Here is a 23,448-nt window from a genome sequence, read left to right on the forward strand (position 1 = left end):
AATACAATAATCTAGTAGTGACATCCTGGTAGTCCAGCCAGGATCGACTCTGCAGAAAACTCTTCAACGTTTAATAGCATCGACTTGAAATTTGGTATGCAAATGTAGATTGGATGACAATGCAAGTACAGTCAACAAAAAGTACAGTCAGCAAAAAAAAGCTTGTATTAAAAAAAATATACCAGAAACTTATTAAAGGCTATATTTTGATAATGTACCTTCAACTAATAAGTGGTCTATCAATTTTCAAACAAGATCCTATCAAATGAATATGTCGCTAAAGTTGAACTTTCAAGTTGACAGACACGTCTCTTGGCATTATTGTTTTATGACATGCAAACGATTATCTACTTTAGGGTAGATCACATATTTGGCTGATGGTACATTTATTTTTATATGTGCCAGGCGTTTTCAACCTTTTGGTTTTAACGGCACACTGTTCGTTCATCAAAGTTTCACGGCACACCAGTAAAAATAACCAAGTGCGAATCGGACTGGCTCGTAGAGGGTTCCGTAAAGTATTCCCATAATATGTATAACATAACCGACAGCGGAGGATTATTAATACGGTCATTGACACTAAAATTTATGGCATTCTTTTGAAGTCCGTCCGTAGCTAAATTGATTTTATACTTAATTCTCTTATATTTAACAAAAAATCTAGAAACTGAAGATGATGTACAGTTCACTTGCATAGTATGTGCAAGTATACCTAGGTATGTACAGTCGAGGGCAAAGATATCGACACGGCCAAAGTTACAAAAATATGTATACACGACTTTATGCACTTAACATTAAGGCCGGGTATACATATTTTTGCAACTTTGGCGTGTCGATATCTTTGCCCTTGACTGTACCTAGGTAAAGGCAAGCTTATAAAACTGGCAGGTAAATTTACGAATGTAACAAAATTTCTATAATTCCGCCAGTGGCGTATAGAAATTCTGCCACTAAAATTATACCTCTATGATATAATTTAAAGCCGCTTCTAAGACTATGACGCCACGTCAATGCTTCAAGAGTAAACATAAATAAAATGTCAGCGGGTACAGTCGAGGTCAAAGATAACGTTACACTTTAGTACCTTGTCACTGTATGCCATCTGACAATTTTATATAAAAGTTCAAACATGAAGTGACAGCGACTGTACGAAAAATACAACGAAAGGAAAAACGAAGATTCCACCAATATTATAAATGCGAAAGTTTGTAAGTCTGTTTGTCTGTTTGTTTGTTACTCCATCACGTCAAAACCGCTAAACCGATTTAGATGAAATTCGGTACACAGATAGTTTAAGTTACGGGGAAGGACATAGAATAGTTTTATCCCGGGAAATCACATAGTTCCCGCGGGATAGGGATAAACGAATTCTACGCGGACGGAGTCGCGGGTAACAGGCTAGTATTAAAATAAATAAGACAAATAGGTTTCTGACGTTTCTGACGCTCGCGATCGCAATCAAATGACAGATTTCGCATACAAAAACTGTCATTTGATTGCGATCGCGAGCGCCAGAAACGTTAGGCAATACGGCCTCTTGTCGCGAACTAAGAGCAGCTTGTACTATGAATACTATACAACAGATAAAAAAACTTATAAGTACAGACAAAAACACACTGAAACACATCCATGATTCAAGTGCAAACATGTTCATCTCCTCAGAGGAGCTACTACGAAACTCGCAAATCGAAGTTCGTATCGCACCGTCCCTTTCACTCGCGTATTAAATGACATAAGCGTTACTGGGACGGCACTATACGAAGTTAAAATTTTGCACTTAGTGGTATAGGGCCAGCTCAGCTCAGTCAGGGTGCTACATCACAAACACGGGAGCACCTTTGCTCGGAATCCCACCCTTACCGAAGGGGCTATTAATAGTTAATCCATTGGCAGGAAATGCGTGTTCCCCCGGGATAGTTCGATCAAACTTTGTTATCTGTAGCTGCAACAACTGGATTAGGAGTCAAATGTTCGTCGATCGTTAATGCGTCGGTGTTGCGGTGATAGCGGTACTTTGGCACTTAAGGGCCATCAGACAAACTTTAGACAAATATGGCGTAATAGTCGGTCATCTATACCTATAAAAGAGTAACGTGGCAGTAGTTCGACTTTATACTAGCGCCCGAATCGACGCACGCACACAGCCAAGCGTCATTTACATGGCCGCTAACCAATCTTCGCAAGACAAATTACGCAGTGCCTCGCCGCGCGCCGTGCAGTTCGGTCGCTTCGCTGGTCGAGTGCTGTGCCGTGCCGATCGCCCTATTTGTCCCCGTTTCGATTCCGTAACGTGGCTATAGCGCTCGGAACTAAAACTTCATAAGAATGAGAATTTTTCATGTGATAAAATTCATCAACAAGTCGTTTCGAACTTGCCGCAAAAGACGCATTTTTTTGTTGTATTACCAACTTAGAATTTAATAAATAAATAAAGAATCATAAAATTAACATATGTTTTCTTCCTACACCTAAAACTACACATACAATAAAAATCTACACACGTCTGTTTTACTTTTTGTTGTACTTTTTGTTTTTGTCTAGTTTTGTTTACTATGGTAAAAGAGAACAGGTATGCACACTCTGACCCTTTAGGGGACTTAACTGCCTACTCCGGCGCGGACGCTTAGGGTTGTCGATGTCTATTTTAGATTAATTAATTATCTACCGGCAAATAATTTTAGTATGAAAGCTAATATCTGTGTCTAGAGAAACAAGATTCTTTTCCGTTCTATTATTATTATTTTTATAAAGAAATAAATAAATATCACGGGACAATTCACACCAATTGACCTAGTCCCAAAGTAAGCTTAGCAAAGCTTGTGTTCTGGGTACTAAGCAACGGATAAATATAATTATATAGATAGATACATACTTAAATACATATTAAACACCCAAGACCCGAAAACTAACTTCGTATTTTTCATACAAATATCTGCCCCGACACGGGAATCGAACCCGGGACCTCAAGCTTTGTGTGTTGTTCTCTAACCACTAGGCCATCTGGTCGTATTATACTTACTAAATTTAAAAATATTATTTATTAGCAGTAAAATAGTTAAATATTAATTAAATGATAATAATTATATATTAGCAGTGACTTATACTTATGATGTAAACTTTGTTTGTTGTCGACGGGAATCTTTAGACCACTGAATCTTAAAAAAATATTTCATTAATTAAAAGTTTGTTTCAAAGCTTACAAGTGGATGCCAACCCAGTGCAATAGACAAGTCATCATTATCATGATAGGCAATAGACAAGTACCTACCGTCAGCAAAAACTAGTGTTGCTAAAAAACTTATTTTTATCAATAAATATCGGCAAACACTCCATAAGTTATCAATGTGTATAAATTGTGATTCTAATACGAAGCAAAAATAAAACTTAACAAAACCGTCCGAGAGCTAGAAAGCGTTTGAAGAGGGACATAATCGCGTCCCTTTTCAGTTGCGAACTAATTCAATAAGACTTGGACGCCAAGTAAGTTCAGTAACTCTGTTACTTGGTTTAAATCGTAAGATGTAAAGTATATAAAGCAGCAGAAGTTGAGCGAATTTCTCGTCTCGTCTCGCCAGTGGAAAATCACCTTAAGACTAAGAGTGACGGTAAAAAGTAAGGATAAAAGTGGATTTGAACTTTTTCATTAGACGTATTGTCTATGGGGTGTAGCGGACTGTCTAAGAGCGTTTTCACATTGTCCGATCCGATGTTGGTATCGGACGACGATGGACGACACCCGATAGCCGACACCATGTGCTATTTTCACATATTTCCGACAAAATCGTTCCGATACTGCCGGCTCAAAATGGCCACCACGCATCGGGCTCTGCGCACATTATCGTCCGACAGCCCTCGGGCATCCGATTGTGCCGCCAACATATCGGTGTCGGGTCCGATATCCGATATCGGACCGGACAATGTGAAAGACAGGTACAAATTTCATACATTTTACTTGCCCCGATATCGTATCGTCATCCGATACCGATATCGGATCGGATAATGTGAAAACACTCTTACGAGCTCGCGATTTTTCGATGTATCTACTAGCGTCACCAACGAAATGGATGGGTGAGCTGGTCAGCGCCAAACTGAACTTCCGTGTCTGAGGGGCTACTACGAAACTCGCAAATCGAAGTTCGTACCGCACCGTCCCTTTCACTCGCGTTTTAAATGACATAAGCGCCAGCGGGACGCAAGTTACGAAGTTCGAGTTTTGCACTTCGTGGTATAGGGCCTGGTACAGCACGTTGGTCAATCATCATACGTCATCATTTGCTCGTTTTCCATCCAGTCAAATAAAAAAAAATAAAAAAAAAACGTCGACTAATGGTTAATGGTATTCGTGCGACTTACTAACGTACATAGCTATATTTCGCTTCGCGTGCTTTCGCGGGTTCATGGTGGATGCAGGCTGCTTCCGCCCGAAGCAACTGGAAGTCAATGGGGCGTCCTATGTCCAACAATGGACGTCCTATGGCTGATATGATGATGATTATCTACTAGCGTCATACGTAGAGGCGATGTAAGTCTGGAAAAACCAAGAAAAACTGATTGTATTTGGGATCACCCAAGGCAGAGAAGCGCGAGGTCGTTCACCAACGAGCTGGATCAAATAAGACTTTGTCCTCCAATTTCTAAGCAAGAGACGTGCTGGATAGGAAACAGTAGAGGCAGATTAGATTATCCACTCTAGATGCAACCCTGGTACTAGATCTCGGTAGCTAGTCTACTCGTGATCTCCTCCGCGTGGACTCAGTACGGTAGAAGCAAACTCGAAAGATGCCAAGCATTGCTCTGTCGCTTGGGTACCTACAATACAATTGAGCTTCATTTAGACCAGACAAACTCAACTTTTTGTGGTGTAGGCCACAAATGTGTTGTAGCAATTGCAATAGAGCAGCGGCCCACAGCAATTGATTTTCAACAGCATTAGTAGCCAAAATAGTTGTAGTAGCGTCACTGCTTAAGTGGCTAAATAAGAAACAAACAAGCTGAGATATGTGGTGCATAGGGGAAATTCGTGTCTGTACCGTTGTCCAGCAGTGGTGTAGCGGTATAGCACACAGCACGGAATGCCGAGGACCTGGGTTCAATTTCCAGTGCTGGTCTTATTTTTCTGGTTTTTCTATGCATCTATATTTCAGTTTGTATTTTCAATTTAGGTTTTACGGGATGACCGTAAAAGTAAAAATTTGGAATTGAAATAAAAAATACAAAAAGATTCCAAAAAAAACAATCTTAAAATAGTTGCAAATCGATATAATTTTTATGCCCGACGTGCCGCTCATAGATTCTTGGCGGGAAGTTGGCAGGCCATAAGTTGAGTGTAAAGCCCTATTTAGACCATGCAAGTTGCGTTACATCGCAGACTATTAAAGGACAATGAATTCAGTTGATCAAACAAATACCGCAATGTAGTGAAACTTGCCTGCAAGTTCTCGCATTATCTAAATGGGACTTAACTGATTTATACAGAGTGAGGGGAAGTATCGTCCACATTCTCATTACATCGACGATCGGATGGCCGAGTGGTTAGAGAACCTGACTACGAAGCTTGAGGTCCCGGGTTCGATGAATAATACGAATGTTTGTTCTCGGGTCTTGGATGTTTAATATGTATTTATGTATGTATTTATCTATATAAGTATGTTTATCCGTTGCCTAGTATCCATAGTACAAGCTTTGCTTAGTTTGGGACTAGGTCAATTGGGTCAAGTGTTCCATGATATTTATTTATTTTAATTTACATTACTGAGCCCTACGGCTATAGGTAGTCGACTATCGACGGCAATGGCAAATCGATTTCTCGCACCATCTAAATAATGCTTTGTTCATTTAACAAAATCGTCCTAAATCCAGAACAATCCGCCTAAAAATCTCACCCGGACATCGTTAATAATTCAATCGAAGGCCCAAATTAGGGCACTCAGGTCCGACCTACTTAAATGCTCAATTGGAGCATAGAGGCCCCGTCACATGTAGAGGCCTTCGGGGACTTTTTTAAAGCATTATTGGCGCATTTTCCGGACCTTTGTCAATGTCAGAGGAGACAGTGTTACGAGTAGCGCCGTTTTTGCGGCCACCTGACTACGCAAAAGAACAACTGTACAGCGTCTGGTCTCGGGGGACAGTTGACGGGGATGGACACTTGCTAAACTAGATGGCGCTTGAAGCGTTTTGTACTACGTTAAAATTTTAACAGACCTAGATTTGGTACTCGACGGATCAGCGTGTACCATACGCGCTATTTGAAAGACCCTGATGCCGTGTTGCCTAACTCGCTGACGACCACCATCTCTTTCTACCCTCGTCTTATTCCATGTGACAGAAGGAAGTGGTGAAAGCGATTGTGATTCCAAGTGTGTTAGCCAATAGGCCTCTGTACAGTCACGATAATTTAATTTGGACCCTCTTACTCGTAAGATCGAATATCTGTCATTTTGTATGACAATACAAAGGATTTTTTGACGAAATGGGTCCCAAATTAACGTTCGTGACCGCACCTACCACAAAAATTGCAAGTGCTACAAATCGACATAATGAGGGCTATCGCGAATGAATTCGCCGCTAGAGGCGCTAGTGTAGCGTGAGGTCTCCGAAATGTCAAATCTCATAGTGTTTGGGTGAGCTACGCGGGTTTATTTATAATAAGATTTTTTTTGTGAATATTTTGCATAACCTGAAATTAATTATGGCAATTATGCGTTACGGGGCAATGAATGTCTGTGTTTTGAGACAGTTTTGTCTTTCGGAAACCGAACAAAACGGGACTTACTGTGGTTGCACGGTTTTAAGGTGTTTTAAATATGATTTAAATCTAAACTTTGTTTTAACGCCCGTAATAACATACTCTGAAAGCCACACTTAAAAACCTCACGCAACAGTGCGCCATCTAGTGAGACAAAAAACGATAGCCCTCATTGTTAACCTTCTCGTACAATACAGTGACAATTATATATGTAGAATTGTAGTGCTTATAACGTTTGTGGTGCAGCGGCATCGTTCCTCGTGACCAAGCGTTTTCTACTTACTCAAAAGGCTAATCGGCCAGCGTCACACTGAACTTTCGAGTCTGGTACAGCACGTTGTTCGGTCGGCATTAACAGTAGCTGCATACTTTTGTACTTTGTCGTTTTATAGCAACGTACTTAACACCATACAAATTTGACAAAATGTGCTAATACGACAAAGTAAAAAAGTGATCCGCTACTTTTGATGATGACTGTTCAAACAACATACATACCTATACGTCGACCGATGTTATTCATGCAACTTATAACGTATAGCTACACTTCGCGTCGCGTCGCGCTTGGCGTGCTTTAGCGGGTTCACGGTGAATACAGGCCACTTCCAACGAAACAACTGGAGGTCTATGGGGGAAGGTCTATGTCCAACAGTGGACGTCCTACGGCTGATGTGATAGTGATGATGATAGCTATACTTACACGCGCGTACGGTAGCGCGATCTGTTATCGTTACAGTGTGTATCTTACGTGTTATACATTTTCATTTATACAGGGAGTCTGACCATGGGCTTTAAATCCAGGGTTCGATTTTACTCGCATATCTAGGCTACTTTTGTTCGGCTACTTTTTTTAAATATGACCACTGTTATTTTTTTTTCATACAAATTAAATGTAACTTTCAATGTATGCGATACAACACTAAATTGACGGCACATTGATAAATGTTTATCTTAGAGATATCAAATAAATGTTAAAAAATATTTCAAGGACCCCGTACCAAGAGATAGCGATGACACCGCCATGTCCGATACACTGATTTAACAATTAAACTTTGCAGATCAATAAATTAATGATCAAAATTTATCTTTCTGGAATATGTTACAAAACAAAAGTAGCTTAGTCGTGGTCAGGGACATCCTGTATAGCCACGTTCGACCGATGTCAGCGCTAACCGACAGTGGGGCATTAGATCTAGAGTCTGTTTCACCATCCATTGATTAGTGTTAAGTGACGGTTAAATGTGATGCCGTCTCCGTCTATTCGAACAAAACAAATAGAGACGGCATCACATTTAACCGTCAGTTAACACTAATCAATGGATGGTAAAACAGCCCCCTAGTCTAACATATCATTCAGTGCTATAAACATTTCTTAATAGTTTTATTATTTCCTTTCTTATTTAAATATCATTAATTCGGAGTTAATTGGTAAATGACGTCATATTTAGAATGATAAAGAGATATAAAGAGATAAAATTTGGTACTCAATGATCGTATTGATTGATTAAAGTTCATTTAAGTTAATGTAAATGTTTATGTTCTTATTAAGGTTTAACTCGTATGTACCCGCCTTTGATAATATATAATTGAAATAAAGCTTAACATAAGGTCCTTGGTAGGTAAAAGGAAAAGGAAAAGTAAAAGGAAACCGAACTCTATAATATTTCCTTTAGTTAAAATATTTGTAGGTAAGTACCTACAAAGAAAATACTTTGTAAAGTATCTACATCATAATAAGTAGTACAATCTGAAAATATTCCTAAAGTCAGCTTCTAAAGGCACACAAAGTAAAAGTGTTTGTTTTTGTTTTCGTTAATAAAATTACTGCGTAACTTCTTGTTAACGCTCTGTTTCCTTCTGCAACATAAAAAGACGTCACAAAAGCGAAATTATTTTAATTTAAGATAGAGCAGAGAAATTGATTCCTCAGTAAAATGTTCGCCAGTTTAATTTACAAAAACCCTTATCCTTATTTTAAATTGAAAATTCCTTCCCCGATTTAGGTATTTTGATCTGGAAAGCATTTACTTTCGCCGGTTTTCTTATGTTGTTTTGGAAATGTCACCAATCGGTGTGAATTTTTATGTGTATTTAAAGTCTTGTTTCTTAATTAATACGTAGTTTGCGGTTAGTTCCGAAAGAATGTGACGTCTCTCGATGAGAGCGGAACATAGATGTCGCTAGTGCTGCTGCTTAAGTGGCGTAGTAGAAATAAGCAACCTGAGATATGTATGCATAGGAAAAATTCGTGTCTAGATTCCTGTCCAGCGGTAGTGTAGGGGTTATAGCACGCAGCACGGATTGCTGAGGACCTGGATTCGATTCCCAGCGCTGGTCTCTTTTTCTGGTTTTTTCTGTGCATCCGTGTCTCAGTTTGTATTTTCGACGTAATTAAATAGCCCTTACTTGCGGATTCCCAAGATTGAACCATTAAATCCGACTGTTGAATTAAAATATATATGTATTAATAATAACTACAAACAAAATACTGATATTAATCTAATAAGTATAAATTATTAAAGTTCCCTATTTTTACTGGCCGGCCTACCAATTTAACTACCAAAGGCCGCATTGTCTAACGTTTCTGACGCTCGCGATCATAATCAAATGACAGTTTTCGCATACAAAAACTGTCATATTTAATTGTGATCGCGAATGTCAGAAACATTAGGCAATACGGCCTCTGGTTATTGCATTGGCACCGGACTTACGTGAGTAATAATCGGATACCTACCAAAAAGTAGTCAAATAATGGTCTTAAAAATTTAGAAATCACGACTTAAGATATTTGCAAGTTAAACAAAAGCTTGTAAAAATAATGACAAATTACTTGCTCATACAGACACGCGAAATTATTGACACAGAAACTCTCTTCCGCCTCTAAATATACACATCCAACGTAATGGAGTGGGCCACGGACAATAACTAGGAACGCACGCCACTTAATTAACATAATGGGAACGCGGGTAAATGTTTTTCCACCTTTGTCTTCAGTTACTTTGACGTCGACAAAGTGGCCACTCCGCTCCACCTCCGCGTTTCTCGTTAACAATGTATTTAACATAATGAGATTTGTGGAATTTAAGAAAAAGTGTGCAGAAATGCCGTGGTAACCTTGTGGACCTGTGACTCGCAAACAGACGCCTCCCTGGCACCATCATCTTAGCCAATACGCATGTACTGATTGAATACTGATTGAACCATTAAAAAGTAGTAGGCAAAAAAAGAAAACGTCACAATTACGAAGCATAAAAGTATTACCAATAAAAGTAAAAATAATAGTAATAGATAAATAAATAAAAAGTCTGTGCTGTGCGCAGTTTTAGAATAGGGCAGACTTTTCTCTTCCCGTGGACGTAATAAAAGGCGACAAAGGGACCTGATGCACTCCGGGCTCCAACACTACAATGTGGAAACTAGAAAGCTAAGGGAAACCACTATATTATTTTTCTATGTCGTTCATGAACGTTCACTCCTAATCCTCAACCGACAATCACGACCACTCAAGACTGTATAGGTAAAAAACTTAAGAAGATGACCTGTTGAATGTAGTACAGTGCACAGAATTGATATGGGACTTAAGTCACTTTTCGAATATGGAACGTCGACTTATCTATACGGACATATTACTACTACATACATCTGGTCATAGTCTTAAGTTTTTTATCTATAGCATCTTCTAAGAAAAGAAAGAGAAGAAGAGCGGCTGTAAGCTCTAAAAAATGTTTTTGTTTGCAGTGCGACGCGTAGCGCCTCAGTTCTCCATCCCGCCTCCGCCGCGCACCGAGGTCATGCTCGGCGGCAATGTCACCCTGAAATGTGTCGCCTTCGGGTCCCCCATGCCTACTGTCAAGTGGAGGAAAGGTAACGCTTCTCTTATCTATTTATTTATTTACTAGTGGAGGACCTATAAATTTGGCGTAGGCAGAATGTATTCTGTGAGGCCCTGAGGATGGGTTCTTAAATGAGCTATATCGAAAATACAAACTGAGACATGGATGCACAGATAAACCAGAAAAAGAGACCAGCACTGGGAATCGAACCCAGGTATTTAGCAATCCGTGCTGCGTGCTATAACCCCTACACCAGCGCTGGACAGGAGTCTAGACACAAATTTCTCCTATGCACACATATCTCAGGTTGCTTTTTCCTACTACGCTACTTAAGCAGCAGCACTAGCGACATCTATATATTTCGCTCTCATTCGATTCCCAGAGCTGGTCTCTTTTTCTGGTCTTTCTGTGCATCCATGTCTCAGTTTGTATTTTCGATATGGTTTTCAGGGGGTACCCGTAAAAGTAACAAAATTGTAGTTGAAATAAAAAATACAAAAAGACTCCAAAAAATCAATAGTAAAAAAATTGGAATTTTTTCGACGCCCGAGGCCTCTTAGCGGGCGAGGCCGTAGAGTGTGGCCCATGTCGCCTACGCCTAGCGCCGCCTCTGCTACTAAGCCCATAATATATATGTCGGCGGCCGATCGTAAAAACCGCCAGATCACGAAATCCCTAGGCATTAAAAGTTGCCTAAAAGTTGTCCAGGCAAATCACGATGTGCCTGAGAAACAATACGGCAGATCGATTAGAGCAAGGCATTCGTAGATATCCCTAGCTTTATACCGGGCACATCGTGATATGCCGAAAAAGAGATCCTACTACGTGTATTATAGTGTAGTATATTAAAAACGCGGGAAGTTTGTCCTAAAACGACTGGACGGATTGGATATTTTTTTGTTATAAATATAACTGGACATCTGAAATAATACATAGGATACTTTTTATCCCGATATTCTTACGGGATCAGCAGCCCTACCTGCCCACCCTTGGCGACTCCTTTGACTCAAATAATTTGTTTTCAGGCTTAACGAAATGGCTGACGCCCGAAGACAACCCGCCGCTCGGTCTCAACACTCTCAAGTTGGAAGACATCAGAGAGTCCGCCAACTACACTTGCGAGGCTGCAAGCGTTCTTGGTGTCATTGAGAAGACTGCTGAAGTCAAAGTTCAATGTAAGTATCTACCTAGAAGTATATTTAATTAAATAGAACTGGATGACTCACGATTTAAATCGAGTTTAGCTCGAAATGTTTCGGGCTAATTCGTAGCTCTTCAAAAGCCGGATCCTTGTTCACTAACTGCAAAGTATTGCATCCAAAGACATACCTGTCTTGCTTCTCGCGGTCTGGATTGTGTAACGAAAATTCACCCCTCGCTGCTCTACTCTAAATAGTTGAAGATCTGTTAATATTAGGTAAGTGACAGAGCGAGCACGAAGCGCGGGCGCAGCTTCCCTTTATTGATTTGAACAAAAATGTTCTCATATATGTCCCGCTGACTGTTATCTCTTCTACATACAGCTTGCATTTCTCACCCGATTCTCAGTTTGAAAATTCTATTTGTGTTTTTTCGGACCCATGGGTCTTCCGGTGTTTCAAACATTTCTGTAGTTTTAAGCTATGTAAAGACAGCCTCGCAAGGTCTACAGCTCACACAGAACGACTAGTTTTTAGGGTTCGGTTTTTGAGGTGCGGTTAGATCAAGTTAGCTGCAGGCGTCACATAGATGCAAAGCCACAAATTTTTATTTAACCTTTGTATTTGTTTGTGCCCTGTATGTTATAACTAAGTTTTGTTAAGAATCGTTCATTAGCGTATGATCTTTTTATTTAATGGTTTACCGTCAAGCCACGAGTACAAAACTAGCCACTGCCGACCACTTACAAAGACAAAAATTTCAAAATAATGACATCAGACATGATAACTAAATTAAAATTAAAGTCCAATTAAAACTAGTTAGATTCGCGCTTCAGAAGCTGTGAGTAAACTTTAATTTCAGCTACAAAATGAAATTACTTTTATTTGCTTCTTTGAATAAAGAAATTGTCAAGTCTATATTTGTCTTGTTTTAAAATTTACTTTGAAGTCAACTTACAGTTAGTTTTGAGACCTAAACTACTATTAAATTCAAGCAGTAAATTCGAAAATTCTCTTAATTTTTTACATAAAACTGACCCGTAATTGACCTCTATCTCACCTGATGTATAGTACAGATGAGGCCAAAGGTGTCTCATTTTCAGTAACAGCCTATTCACTCTATTTCGCCTTTAAGAGCCCTAGGTTGTATTTATCTGGAAATAAAGACGATGAGAGCGAATTCCATTCCTTAGCAGTTCGCATTAAGAAAGATGAAGTTTATTTACATTAATGTCGTGGATGTGTTCTCGTGCAAGAATAAAAAAATGTTAGCTCTCGATCCCGGAGGAATTTCGAAAAATCCCTTGACTTTATGTCTGCTAAATTTCAATTCCTAGCCAAACTGGTGTAGACTGTGCGTTGTGTGTCAATCATTTACGTTACTCTTCTATAGTTATAGAATTTCTTCAATTAACCCTGTCAATTCAAGCTTCATCATCATCATCATCAGCCTACAGCAGTCCACTGCTGCTATGTTCAGCCTCTTCCATGGCGCACCACAACACTCTGTCTTCAGCCCCTCGCATCCATCCGCCGCCAGCGACCCTCTTAAGTTCGTCCGTCCACCGTACCTCACGTCGCCCTACTACGTTTATACTACGTTTTCCGTTTTCGTATGCGAGCTTATCTATTGCGAATCACGTGATTCCCAGAAACCATTCTACACAGTTGCCTCGTCCTTTGCAAAAAAGATGCAATTAAATATCGTCTTGTGGGACAACAAAAACAAAATATCGTTCAGTCTATTACTGGCAGTAGTAATCGATATCCGAAAGATGGCAGTTGGAATTTAATGCACCCGTATTTAGAATATCCGATATAGCGTTGAATTTCAATAGAAGTCACTTGACGTGTTCGTTCTGCTATTAAAATTTATTGATGGCTTTAGAACGTTTTCGCATATGTCATCAAATCGCATATCGGTTACAGCATTGACGCAAATAAAATTTACGAAATATATTGGATCCGATATTCCACCTACCTATCAGAAATATAGGTACCTATATTAAGTCTGTATGTTACCTATGTAGCTCGATATTGGATCGAAAAAAAAATTTTTTTGTCATATGACATGAAATAATTTATTTTGCTTCAGACTTGGTAACAGTGGTTTTTATAAATGTGCTAATGCGCAGTGACACGTCGAACCAAATACATTGCCATGCAAATATTATCTTATTTTAAATGGATATTTTAAAAATAAATTTTATAAAACCATACAATTAACGGAATTACATTTGAAATTTACACGATCTTTACGGTGAAGGAAAACATCGTGAGGAAACCTGCACAAACCTGCGAAGCAATTCAATGGTGTGTGTGTGAAGTTCCCAATCCGCACTGGGCCCGCGTGGGAACTACTGCCCAAACCATCTCATTCTAAGAGGAGGCCTATGCCCAGCAGTGGGACGTATATAGGCTGGGATGATGATAATGATACAATTAATTTTATTAAGCATTTAAGCAATTGGTGCCTGACACATAGCTTTAATTTATGTTTGCAAGTCTTTGTGACCAAACATACCTATAGCTCTAGTCTATGGACTGACTAATCACCCTACGAATAAATAATAAATCAGGAATTTTAACTGCGTGTCCTAATAGGCGGGGCTTAAAAACCGTGTTCAGCGCATCATCTGACATTGCATCACGCGCGTGACGCGCGCACATCAATCCCTGCTTTGTTTCCGAATTTTAACCAATCAACAAGCACATCTTTTTGCAACCTCGAAAATGATTTGTATTTGAATCATATGTTGTTTTGGTTTAAAGTGTGGCCACTTTTTATGTGGAATTGGCTCTGAGTTACGCTTCCTGACTTATTGTTTATTCGTAGCTAATCACCACTTAATTGCGCTATATTTGAGCAAATAAATGACTGATGAAAATAAGATGACATAGAATTCGCTATGGCTTCAACAAAACAAAAGAATGAAGCAAATATTATTAACCAGCCAGCCACAAACGCACCCTATTTACCCTTTCCGATCTCGAATCTCAAATCCATTACAATGGGAGAGTTTGAAGAGTGACTGAATCAAATTACATTCATAATTTCTTTGAGTAACTGTTGCAAATTTATGGTAATAACCCCTCGGAGGTACAAAGAGGGATTTAAGGGAATCAAATTGATAAATTGCGGCAAGTCGCAGACATTGATTATGAATTAGTGTTATAATTAATTAATTGAAAGGGCTGCGAAGTTGCGGGCCTGGACAAACGAGTGTCATGCTGATTAATGATTAATGCCTGTCGCGGTTTCCATATTTAATTCAGATTTCACGGTTCGTTGGAGTTAGATTTCGTATTTGTTTTGTAGAAGATTTGTTGTTGAATTTGAATTATTGTAATGGAAATAATAATACGGTAATTGACAATCTCCTGATTTTGCCATATCCAATAATCCCCCCGTAAACCGTGTGGTAGGCGACAGGCTAGCAACCAGTCACTATTGTACCGTTTTTGTCAAACTTAAAAACTAAAACTGCTAATTTAATTTCATTTTCACTTTTCATTTTCATATGCTCTGCCTACCCTTTTTGGGAATACAGGCGTGATGTTTGTATATGTCCAATAATCCTATTATGAAAATTTGATATGCATCATGGGCCCGCGTAGGAACTACGGCCCAAGCCCTCTCGTTTTGAGAGGAGGCCTGTGCCCTGCAGTGGGACGTATATAGGTCGAGATATCAAATGTTTAGCGAAGGAAAAAAAATAATTTCGGTGTAAATTGAATTTATAGTGATTGAAAACCCAATATACCTAGGTGTCTCTTCCTAAAACATTTTCTTCTACGCAGTAACTATGGCGCTACTTGCGTGTGACGTCACATGCACTTGCATGTTTTCTCTGCCTAATCTTGAATTTAAATTATGTAAGTAGACCCGCTCCTACTTACTACTCCTTTAAGTAAAGATAGCTATAATTTTTTTTCCTTAGATAGATAACACGCATTGACAAGCTTTGATTTATTTTATGTTTAAATTAATTAAAAAATAGTTAAATACCGTATTACGAGTGTGAATAGAGGCGACTGAAGCTTGTTTTTGTGGCCGTTACATACATCTACACGTCTCTACTGCGCTTCGGTTTAATAAAAGGCCACGGTTACGCGGCGTAAGTCACTTACGCCATATTGCCTTTATAATATATCTTTGGCAAGATAAAAAAACCGGCCAAGTGCGAGCCGGACTCGCGCACGAAGGGTTCCGTGCCACTATACACACATTAGACACACATACACACATTAGACATTACATTAGACATTAGCAATTAACGGCAAAAAATCACGTTTACTGTATGGGAGCACCCCTTAAATATTTATTTTATATTGATTTTATTATTTATTATTAATTTAAAGTGAATATACAACTAAATATTCTGTGAATATTTTAAGCGGGGAAACATGTTGTCGGTATTAATATCGAGCAAAAAACGACATATAAAGCTACGTTTGTACGTTTGGGAGCCGCCCTCGAATATTTATAAATATTTCAAGTGTCTAGCTATTACGGCTCAAGTGATAGAGCGCTGTGACTCAAGGGATAGACATAGACAGACAGTCAGGCAGCAGAGTCTCAGTAATAGGGTTCCGTTGGCACCTTTTGGGTACGGAACACTAAAAACTATCATCCACAAGTATTTACCCCTTCTCAACGCCATCTTCAAATAAAATAACGAAAAAAATATCTAAATCATCGATACTTCACAAAGCGTTGTCATAAAAATAATCCTTCTTTGTTATTGATACACTTCAATAGTTGCAGAATCCCTTTGTTAAATTGAAGATAAAAAGCTTATGTTTTACGCGATGTCGCAATAAAACAATATCTTTTTAAATTGGCTTAGGAGTTTTGGGCTACTTACTTTTGAGTGTACAGTCGACAGGGCGTAGTAAAGTAATCTTTTAAACACTGTTGTTCTGTGCTCGAACAATGGACTATTGTGTACGTTTTTCAGTAACTTTATTTTGTTATCTTAGGAAGCGTTTATGGTGTTATTAAAATTATTGAAAGTACCTGGCTGGATACAAAAAGAGACGTCAATTAAAGGTAGAGCACGACTAATTTGCCCTTTTGTTAGGTACAGTACAGGCCTCTCACAAAGAGGGCTAAGGCTTGTCTGTAAAAGAGTTTTTGACTTCACCTGTCCCGTCCCGTTATCTGTGTTGCTGTCGGTAGTCACTAGTCAGTAATCAAATCATCATCATCATCATGTCAGCCGAAAGACGTCCACTGCTGGACATAGGCCTCCCCCAAGGCTCTCCACTCAGACCGGTCTTGTGCTTTCCGCATCCACCGCGATCCCGTAGTAATCAAATCTTGCAAGTCAAATTTGACCCACGTCTAGTGATGCAAGTATACATAGACAACAAAGCAAGAACACCTTATCTTTTTTATCTCTTTTTCATGTACCTATTTACGTTATTTTGACCGTCTAATTTAAAGTAAACATTGTATAGTCGTCCTTGTTTTTATCTTATTTGTCTAATTGTACTTCTTTCCCCAGCATTACCGGGTCCACCGACGGAAGTGCGTGCCTCAGAGATCACAGCCACTAACGTACGTCTGGCATGGTCCTACTCTGGCCCAGAAGAACCACAGTACTACGTCATACAGTACAAACCCAAATACGCCAACCAGGTAAGACAATTCTTTGACTGAACAGTTATGTGTGTCCATTTCTGGCTCACAAAATTTCAAGAAATTCAGATCAACGGTACTCAAGAAAGCGTCAGAAAAAAGTATCCCAGATAGAAGTCTTCCGTTAGTATGTGATGTTTGAAAGGTCTTGACAAAACACAATAGGTAGGTACATCATGGGGACGGAAGGAGATTTTTATGACGTGAACTTTTTTAAGTCATACGTGACGGAAAGCTTTTAAAAGTCGTAAAATATCTCACAACATTAGCCACACGTGATTTAGGCACAGGGGATGAAGCGAAGAAGTTGAAGAATCTCACGAAGTTAACACCGGAAAAGGTGAAGGTTAAAAAAACATCACGTGTTTAAAGGAACTACGTGCTTCATTACAAGCAAGATATTCACACGGAATAGTTACCTAAATAGTGAGAATTTCACTTCGCTCTTTTAATTGTATGCGAGTGTAGTTTTAGCTTTAATCTGTGCCATTATAGCTTTACAGAAACAAGTTTTCAAAGAGCTTGAATTATGATGTTAGCGAGATAGAAGTTTATTAATATCAACAACAATAATAGGGAATGTCAAAGGTATAAATCCAGATTTAGCAGTTCATAGTGCACGTGAAAATCCTTAAATATTTAAATAGAGCTATTGTTGGAACAATCACAAGTTCTATTCCTATTTCGAGTCCACTGATTTTCAAGAGTTGGTCCTGCAAAGTTCATTTTTAACGAACTGTAGTTTTGTAAATTTGAACTGTATTTTATGAGCTTTTATTTAACTTGCAATGTTTGCTCAGCGGTACAAAATTTAGCCCACTCTACGTACAAAGTAACCTATTTCTGCATACATTTGATTGGCCAGATTTTTTGCCGGCCAGTAGTATTGTGCGGGTCAAATCTTGCGAGTTCAATTTGACCCACTACCAATGGTCAGATTGACTTAAAATCTGGCATACTTATTTAAATCTGGTGACAATACAAAAATATGGCAGTGACATCCTGGTAGTTCGGCCAGGATCGTTTCGGCAGGACGGAACTCCTCAATTGTTACTGGCATCGACTTTATATCTGGTACGGGAATGTAATTTAGATGACAATGCAAGTTAAGTCAACAAAAAGTACCTACTGTGACCTATTCGTATATCCTTTTTTAAACGACTTCAAAAAAAGGAGGAGGTTATCAATTCGGTTGTATTTTTTTTAAATCACCTTTTTTATGTTTGTTACCTCAGAACTCCGTCATTTGTGAACCGATATGTTTTTTTTTTCGTTCGTATAGGAATACCTTCAATTAGATACCATAAGCACCAAATCAGGATCTGATGATTGGATCCTAAGGAAATCGTGGGAACTCTTTAATTATTGTAGGGACACTTATGGTAATTTGGATATATTTAGTAGTAACTCGTGCATTTGCTTTTGAAAGTCATCATTTAGTGAAGTGGAACTGATGATGACGACCATAGTTGACCATCGGAGTTACTACGAGTACTCAATAAACAAGTATTTCACGGGTTGAATTTCAATTACTTTAACATAGTTGCTAAGCAATTTATGCTCATCATAATGCATATATGTGTTTTACTTAGATTATTTACACTAAATAGCGTAAAAAAATTAACAAAAAATTTAACCGACTACTAAAACCATGAAAATAATTTTCTACCAGTCTGAAGTCGGTGCCTCTGTATGAGCCAGCAGGAGTGATTGAAGCCCAATATATAGTTATAGTATGTGGGTGAGGTAGACGACTATAGGTCCACTCCTGCTGGCTCGTGCTGAGGCACCGACTTCAGACTGGTAGAAAATTATTTTCATGATTTTTTTGTAGCCGGTTCAATTTTTTGTTATATTTTTTTTGTACAATAAAGAGGACTGTTTGCCGTATTTAAAAAATAATAGGAAACTAACTTGCTAAACCATTTTCTCTCTACACAGGCTTTCAGCGAGATATCTGGCGTCATCACCCAGTACTACTCAGTGACCAACCTGTCTCCGTATACGGAATACGAAATGTATGTGATAGCTGTTAACAACATCGGTAGAGGGCCCCCTTCCACCCCGGCTGTCATCACTACGGGGGAGACCGGTATGTACAAGGCTTAATGTTTCTCTCGATCTTCAATCAACATCATCTATGTTATGAAAGACAGCCATTAGGCCAGCAGCTTAAAGCCCAGTCTAGGTCTGCAAGAAAAATCGTGAAAGTTGTATTATATTGCGGCGCTCGATCGATTCTTACAGATTTAAACTGCGATTAATTGTCTAAAGCAAGGCTGCTCAATACTTTTGAAGAACGACGATTTTGAAATGATGGTTTTTAGTGATTGACGGTTATTTATTACAAATGCAACGTGTTATATTTAATTTCCGATGACTTTAAGGCAACATTCAACAGGCAAATGAACTTAATTTCTCCGATACACTAGTGGCATGACTCTTACAGTTTAAAAGATAATCAATGAATATCGCCACCTAAACTAATATTTTAGTATTGTTTTTTTATTACACTAGCTTTCTTCTTCTTAAAGTGCACTCCATTGCTGGAGGTCCATTAATAGCCTTAAAAGTATTCAAATAGTAACCATCAGTGATCCACCGAAAAATGTCTGAATCGTCCGTTCGCCCCCCCCCCCCTCCCCCCGCACTGATAAAAATGTTGAGCAGTCTTGGTTTAAAACTTTTTATCTAAGAAGACCTGATCATCTCTTTCTAACACTGATCTTTTACTGTTGGAGAGAAAGAAAAAGTGTACGCGTTTCGGCGATGTTTAGGTAGACGTGTTGAAAACATTGCTTTGTGTACTTGAAGTATTTAAAAAATAAATGAATTAGTTCTTCATTAAAATTAAAGTAATCTGCGTCGTCATCTTTGCTTTGTATTGAAATGTACTTTATTTACAGTTCTAAAGCAATTGTTATGGAAGCTTAAAACGAAAAAACATGAAACAGAAAATAGAAGTAGGTTCTTTAAGATTTTTACTAAGGTTGTAACGTCCTGTTCTCAATTAATTTTTAAATTACCAACCGAATAGTCTCTCCCGAATTATTAATGTTGGTAGAAAAATGTCTCCTTCGTATCAAATTACATCGGAGTACCTACCGACCTTTTGTTGTGTACTTAATAAGTTTTAATGTACCTACTCGTATTCAAGAAATCGACTCAACTGACATGCTATATTACGTTTACCTAATCCAACTCGTGACATGGACAGTTTTGACAAGAAACCTTTATTAATTCGACGTATCATTACAGATATCAAAGTAATTTATTTGTCGAACGGACGTATTTGTACGCATTCATCCATTCGCTTGTTTCGTTTCATTAGAACAGTATCGCTTTAGATCTTAGGTTTTTTTTTGCTTTGGAATCCATTAAATAGACGATTTTGTTTTCTTGCGCTGGTCTCAGTTTAAGGTATTTGTTTTTATCGTCTTTCATGCCTTCGCGCTAACGCGACGAACGACTATCGCCGCCGCTTCATGTAAGTTCGGTTTTTGATAAGATAGTTTTCTTTGTTTCATTTGCACATACTTTTTTTTTTTATTAGACAGTAGACGTAATGCGTGACCTGTTTCAGTTGTTTATTCATGCACCAGTATAATTTTGTAAATGCTAGGGTCGTTATTTTTCACACCTTCCTTCCCCGTGTTTGCACTAATTTTGTGATGTTTTCTATTATTATCTACTATGTATTCTACTGACTAATGCTCTTTTTTTTTCGTGCGTCCTTGCAGTGGATTCCTTGTATGGAGGTGCCAGTAAGTATATGAGAAACTCGACATTGACGGGAAAAAATAATGGGTACACTTTGTGTCAGATTTCCACACAAAGTGTAGCCATTACTTTGGTTCGTCAGTATATTAAATGTAATAAAGGGGCTCCTAACAGCATGTTCTGTTACTGTGGCGTCAATAATTTACCGTGCATGTCCTTTATGATGTTCATAATGAAAATAGGCTTTTCGATGATTCTAACAGGGTTTCTCATGCAAAAATATTAACTAACACGTTCACTTTCCCGTCCATTAATTACACACTCAATCGACTATCTTATTTGATTCTCTTTAAGCCTCCAGTCGGATTACTTACAAATAATTTCTCAATAAATGTCCCCTTTGTTCCTGCAACGTTGTATACAAAAAAATAATGGAACATTTTCTCGTTGCCTGTCAAGGAGCTATCATATCAAATTTATCGTTGTCAATTATTAAAATTGAGTTTTTTTTTTAATTCCCACTCTGATCGTCTCAGTTACCGCGCAGTCGAGACACAACAATAATGGCGTTATGATGAGATGCTAATAAAAACGTTGTCATACAAAAATTCTCGCAGTTTTTTTGTATTTTCTGTACATTTCTAATAAAGGGAAAGTTTATGCGGGCGTCGGGAGTGTCCCGGAACGAGATTATATCGTTTTAATATCGCACCGTGCCCGAAAAACTTTTATTGTTTCGTCCTTTCCGAGTATTATAAGCAGAAAGGAGATTTTTCATTAAGTGACGCCCCTTTTTCGTGTCGGAGCCGCGATTACGAACCCTGTCGGGCATTGTGCCCTCACCGCTTATTTCCGTGTTTTTATTTCAATTCTGTTCATAATTGACAGCATCCCTGTCTCATCTTAATTTGATATTGCATTGTTTGCGTATTATTACTTTTACGACAATGGGCTTTTAATTATTAGGACTCTATGGGGAAGACTCCGCGGGTCTTTGTCGAAATTTATGCTTCTGCTGAAATTACTCTCGTAGTTGAATTGAAAGATGACTTAAGGTGGACGAAGGAATGCTCTACAACTTTTTAAATAGTCATTAAAAGATGAAACATACTGAAGCTATTACTGTAATTTGAAATTAGTTGGATATTTAGGCATTGCTTTTTTCTTGAGGGGCGTTCGCATGGCTGCACTTTATAAAGACGGGATATTAATTGATAATAGAAATGTTATTTGTTTAAGATATCGTTGATTCGACACAACGTTATTTTATTGATACCATTTGTTCGAGGGCTTGTAAATTGTGATAAACATAAGAAGTTTGCAAACTATTTTAACAATCGTAATGAACAATTAATTTTATAGATAATCGTGGTGTTAATAATTATGATTATTTTAATAGTTTGGATTCAATTTTATCATAGCCGCTATGCTATGTGCTATTATGTATTTGTATCGGCCAAAAAGGGACAAGTAAAATTTTACTCGCAACAACGACACATTAAATCATATTACTAATGCAATAATATATACTGAATTTTAAAACCATAATTCATTTGTAAATAAACACTTAAACGTTAACTGATTAATTTTATAAATATTTAATTCCTGTAAAAAAAACGGGTTACGTTCTAGCCTAACTATTAATCTACTGTTACCAATACTAATGCAACATAATAATATTTCTCTATTTAAAATATAGATGTTTATTTACACAGCATTCAATGCAACTACTCGTAAAATATAAAGCAGGTACCTACATACATACGTATAGCAATTTTGATAAAAAAATAAATTCTGGGAACCGGTTCTTATCTACGCAGTATATTTGTAAAGACTACATTATAAAATTTAAAAACACTTCATTACGTAACACAACTCCATTATATAAACAAACTTCAGTTCATAATTAAATGTATTTGCCTGAGGGTTAATGTAAATATGGGGATTGCACTCGTCTTGTCCGAGCATATACAAATGGTTTTTATTTTTTTAGAACCCGGTTCAGCGCCGAGGAACGTGCAGGTGCGGCCGCTCAGCTCCAGCACTATGGTGATCCAGTGGGACGAACCTGAGACGCCCAACGGACAAGTGACTGTAAGTAGTAGTTGCTCGTGCGAAATTTACCGTGAGAAGAAAACATCGTGAGGAAACCTGCACAGACCGGCGAAGACATTTAATGATGTATGTCAAATTACCAATCCGCACTGGACCCGTGTGGGAATTACGGCTCAAGCCCTCTCGTTCTGAGAAGAGACCTGTGCCCTACATCAGTGGAACGTGTACTTAATAAACCCACAACTATTTTTTTAAATGATCACGAGCGCGATCTATTGCGTTCATACGACATTATATTAAAACTTACTGCTT

At 38.3% G+C, this 23,448-nt stretch overlaps 1 protein-coding gene across 8 annotated transcripts in view; it reads left to right on the top strand.

The window, feature by feature from the left end:
- The window catches only part of Lar (tyrosine-protein phosphatase Lar), a 474,823-nt gene that overhangs the window by 429,089 nt on the left and 22,286 nt on the right, over positions 1–23,448 (top strand). For 6 of the 8 annotated variants that reach the window (XM_074091236.1, XM_074091242.1, XM_074091241.1 and 3 more), the window contains 6 exons: positions 10,484–10,609; positions 11,604–11,753; positions 17,228–17,361; positions 19,303–19,453; positions 21,102–21,125; positions 23,075–23,175. In XM_074091236.1, coding sequence (XP_073947337.1) covers positions 10,484–10,609; positions 11,604–11,753; positions 17,228–17,361; positions 19,303–19,453; positions 21,102–21,125; positions 23,075–23,175 — 686 coding nt within the window. The remainder of the gene's footprint in view (positions 1–10,483; positions 10,610–11,603; positions 11,754–17,227; positions 17,362–19,302; positions 19,454–21,101; positions 21,126–23,074; positions 23,176–23,448) is intronic. The other 2 variants (XM_074091237.1, XM_074091243.1) reach the window with 1 other exon arrangement.

This window comes from Choristoneura fumiferana, chromosome 8 (assembly GCF_025370935.1).
Source record: "Choristoneura fumiferana chromosome 8, NRCan_CFum_1, whole genome shotgun sequence".
NCBI lineage: Eukaryota > Metazoa > Arthropoda > Insecta > Lepidoptera > Tortricidae > Choristoneura > Choristoneura fumiferana.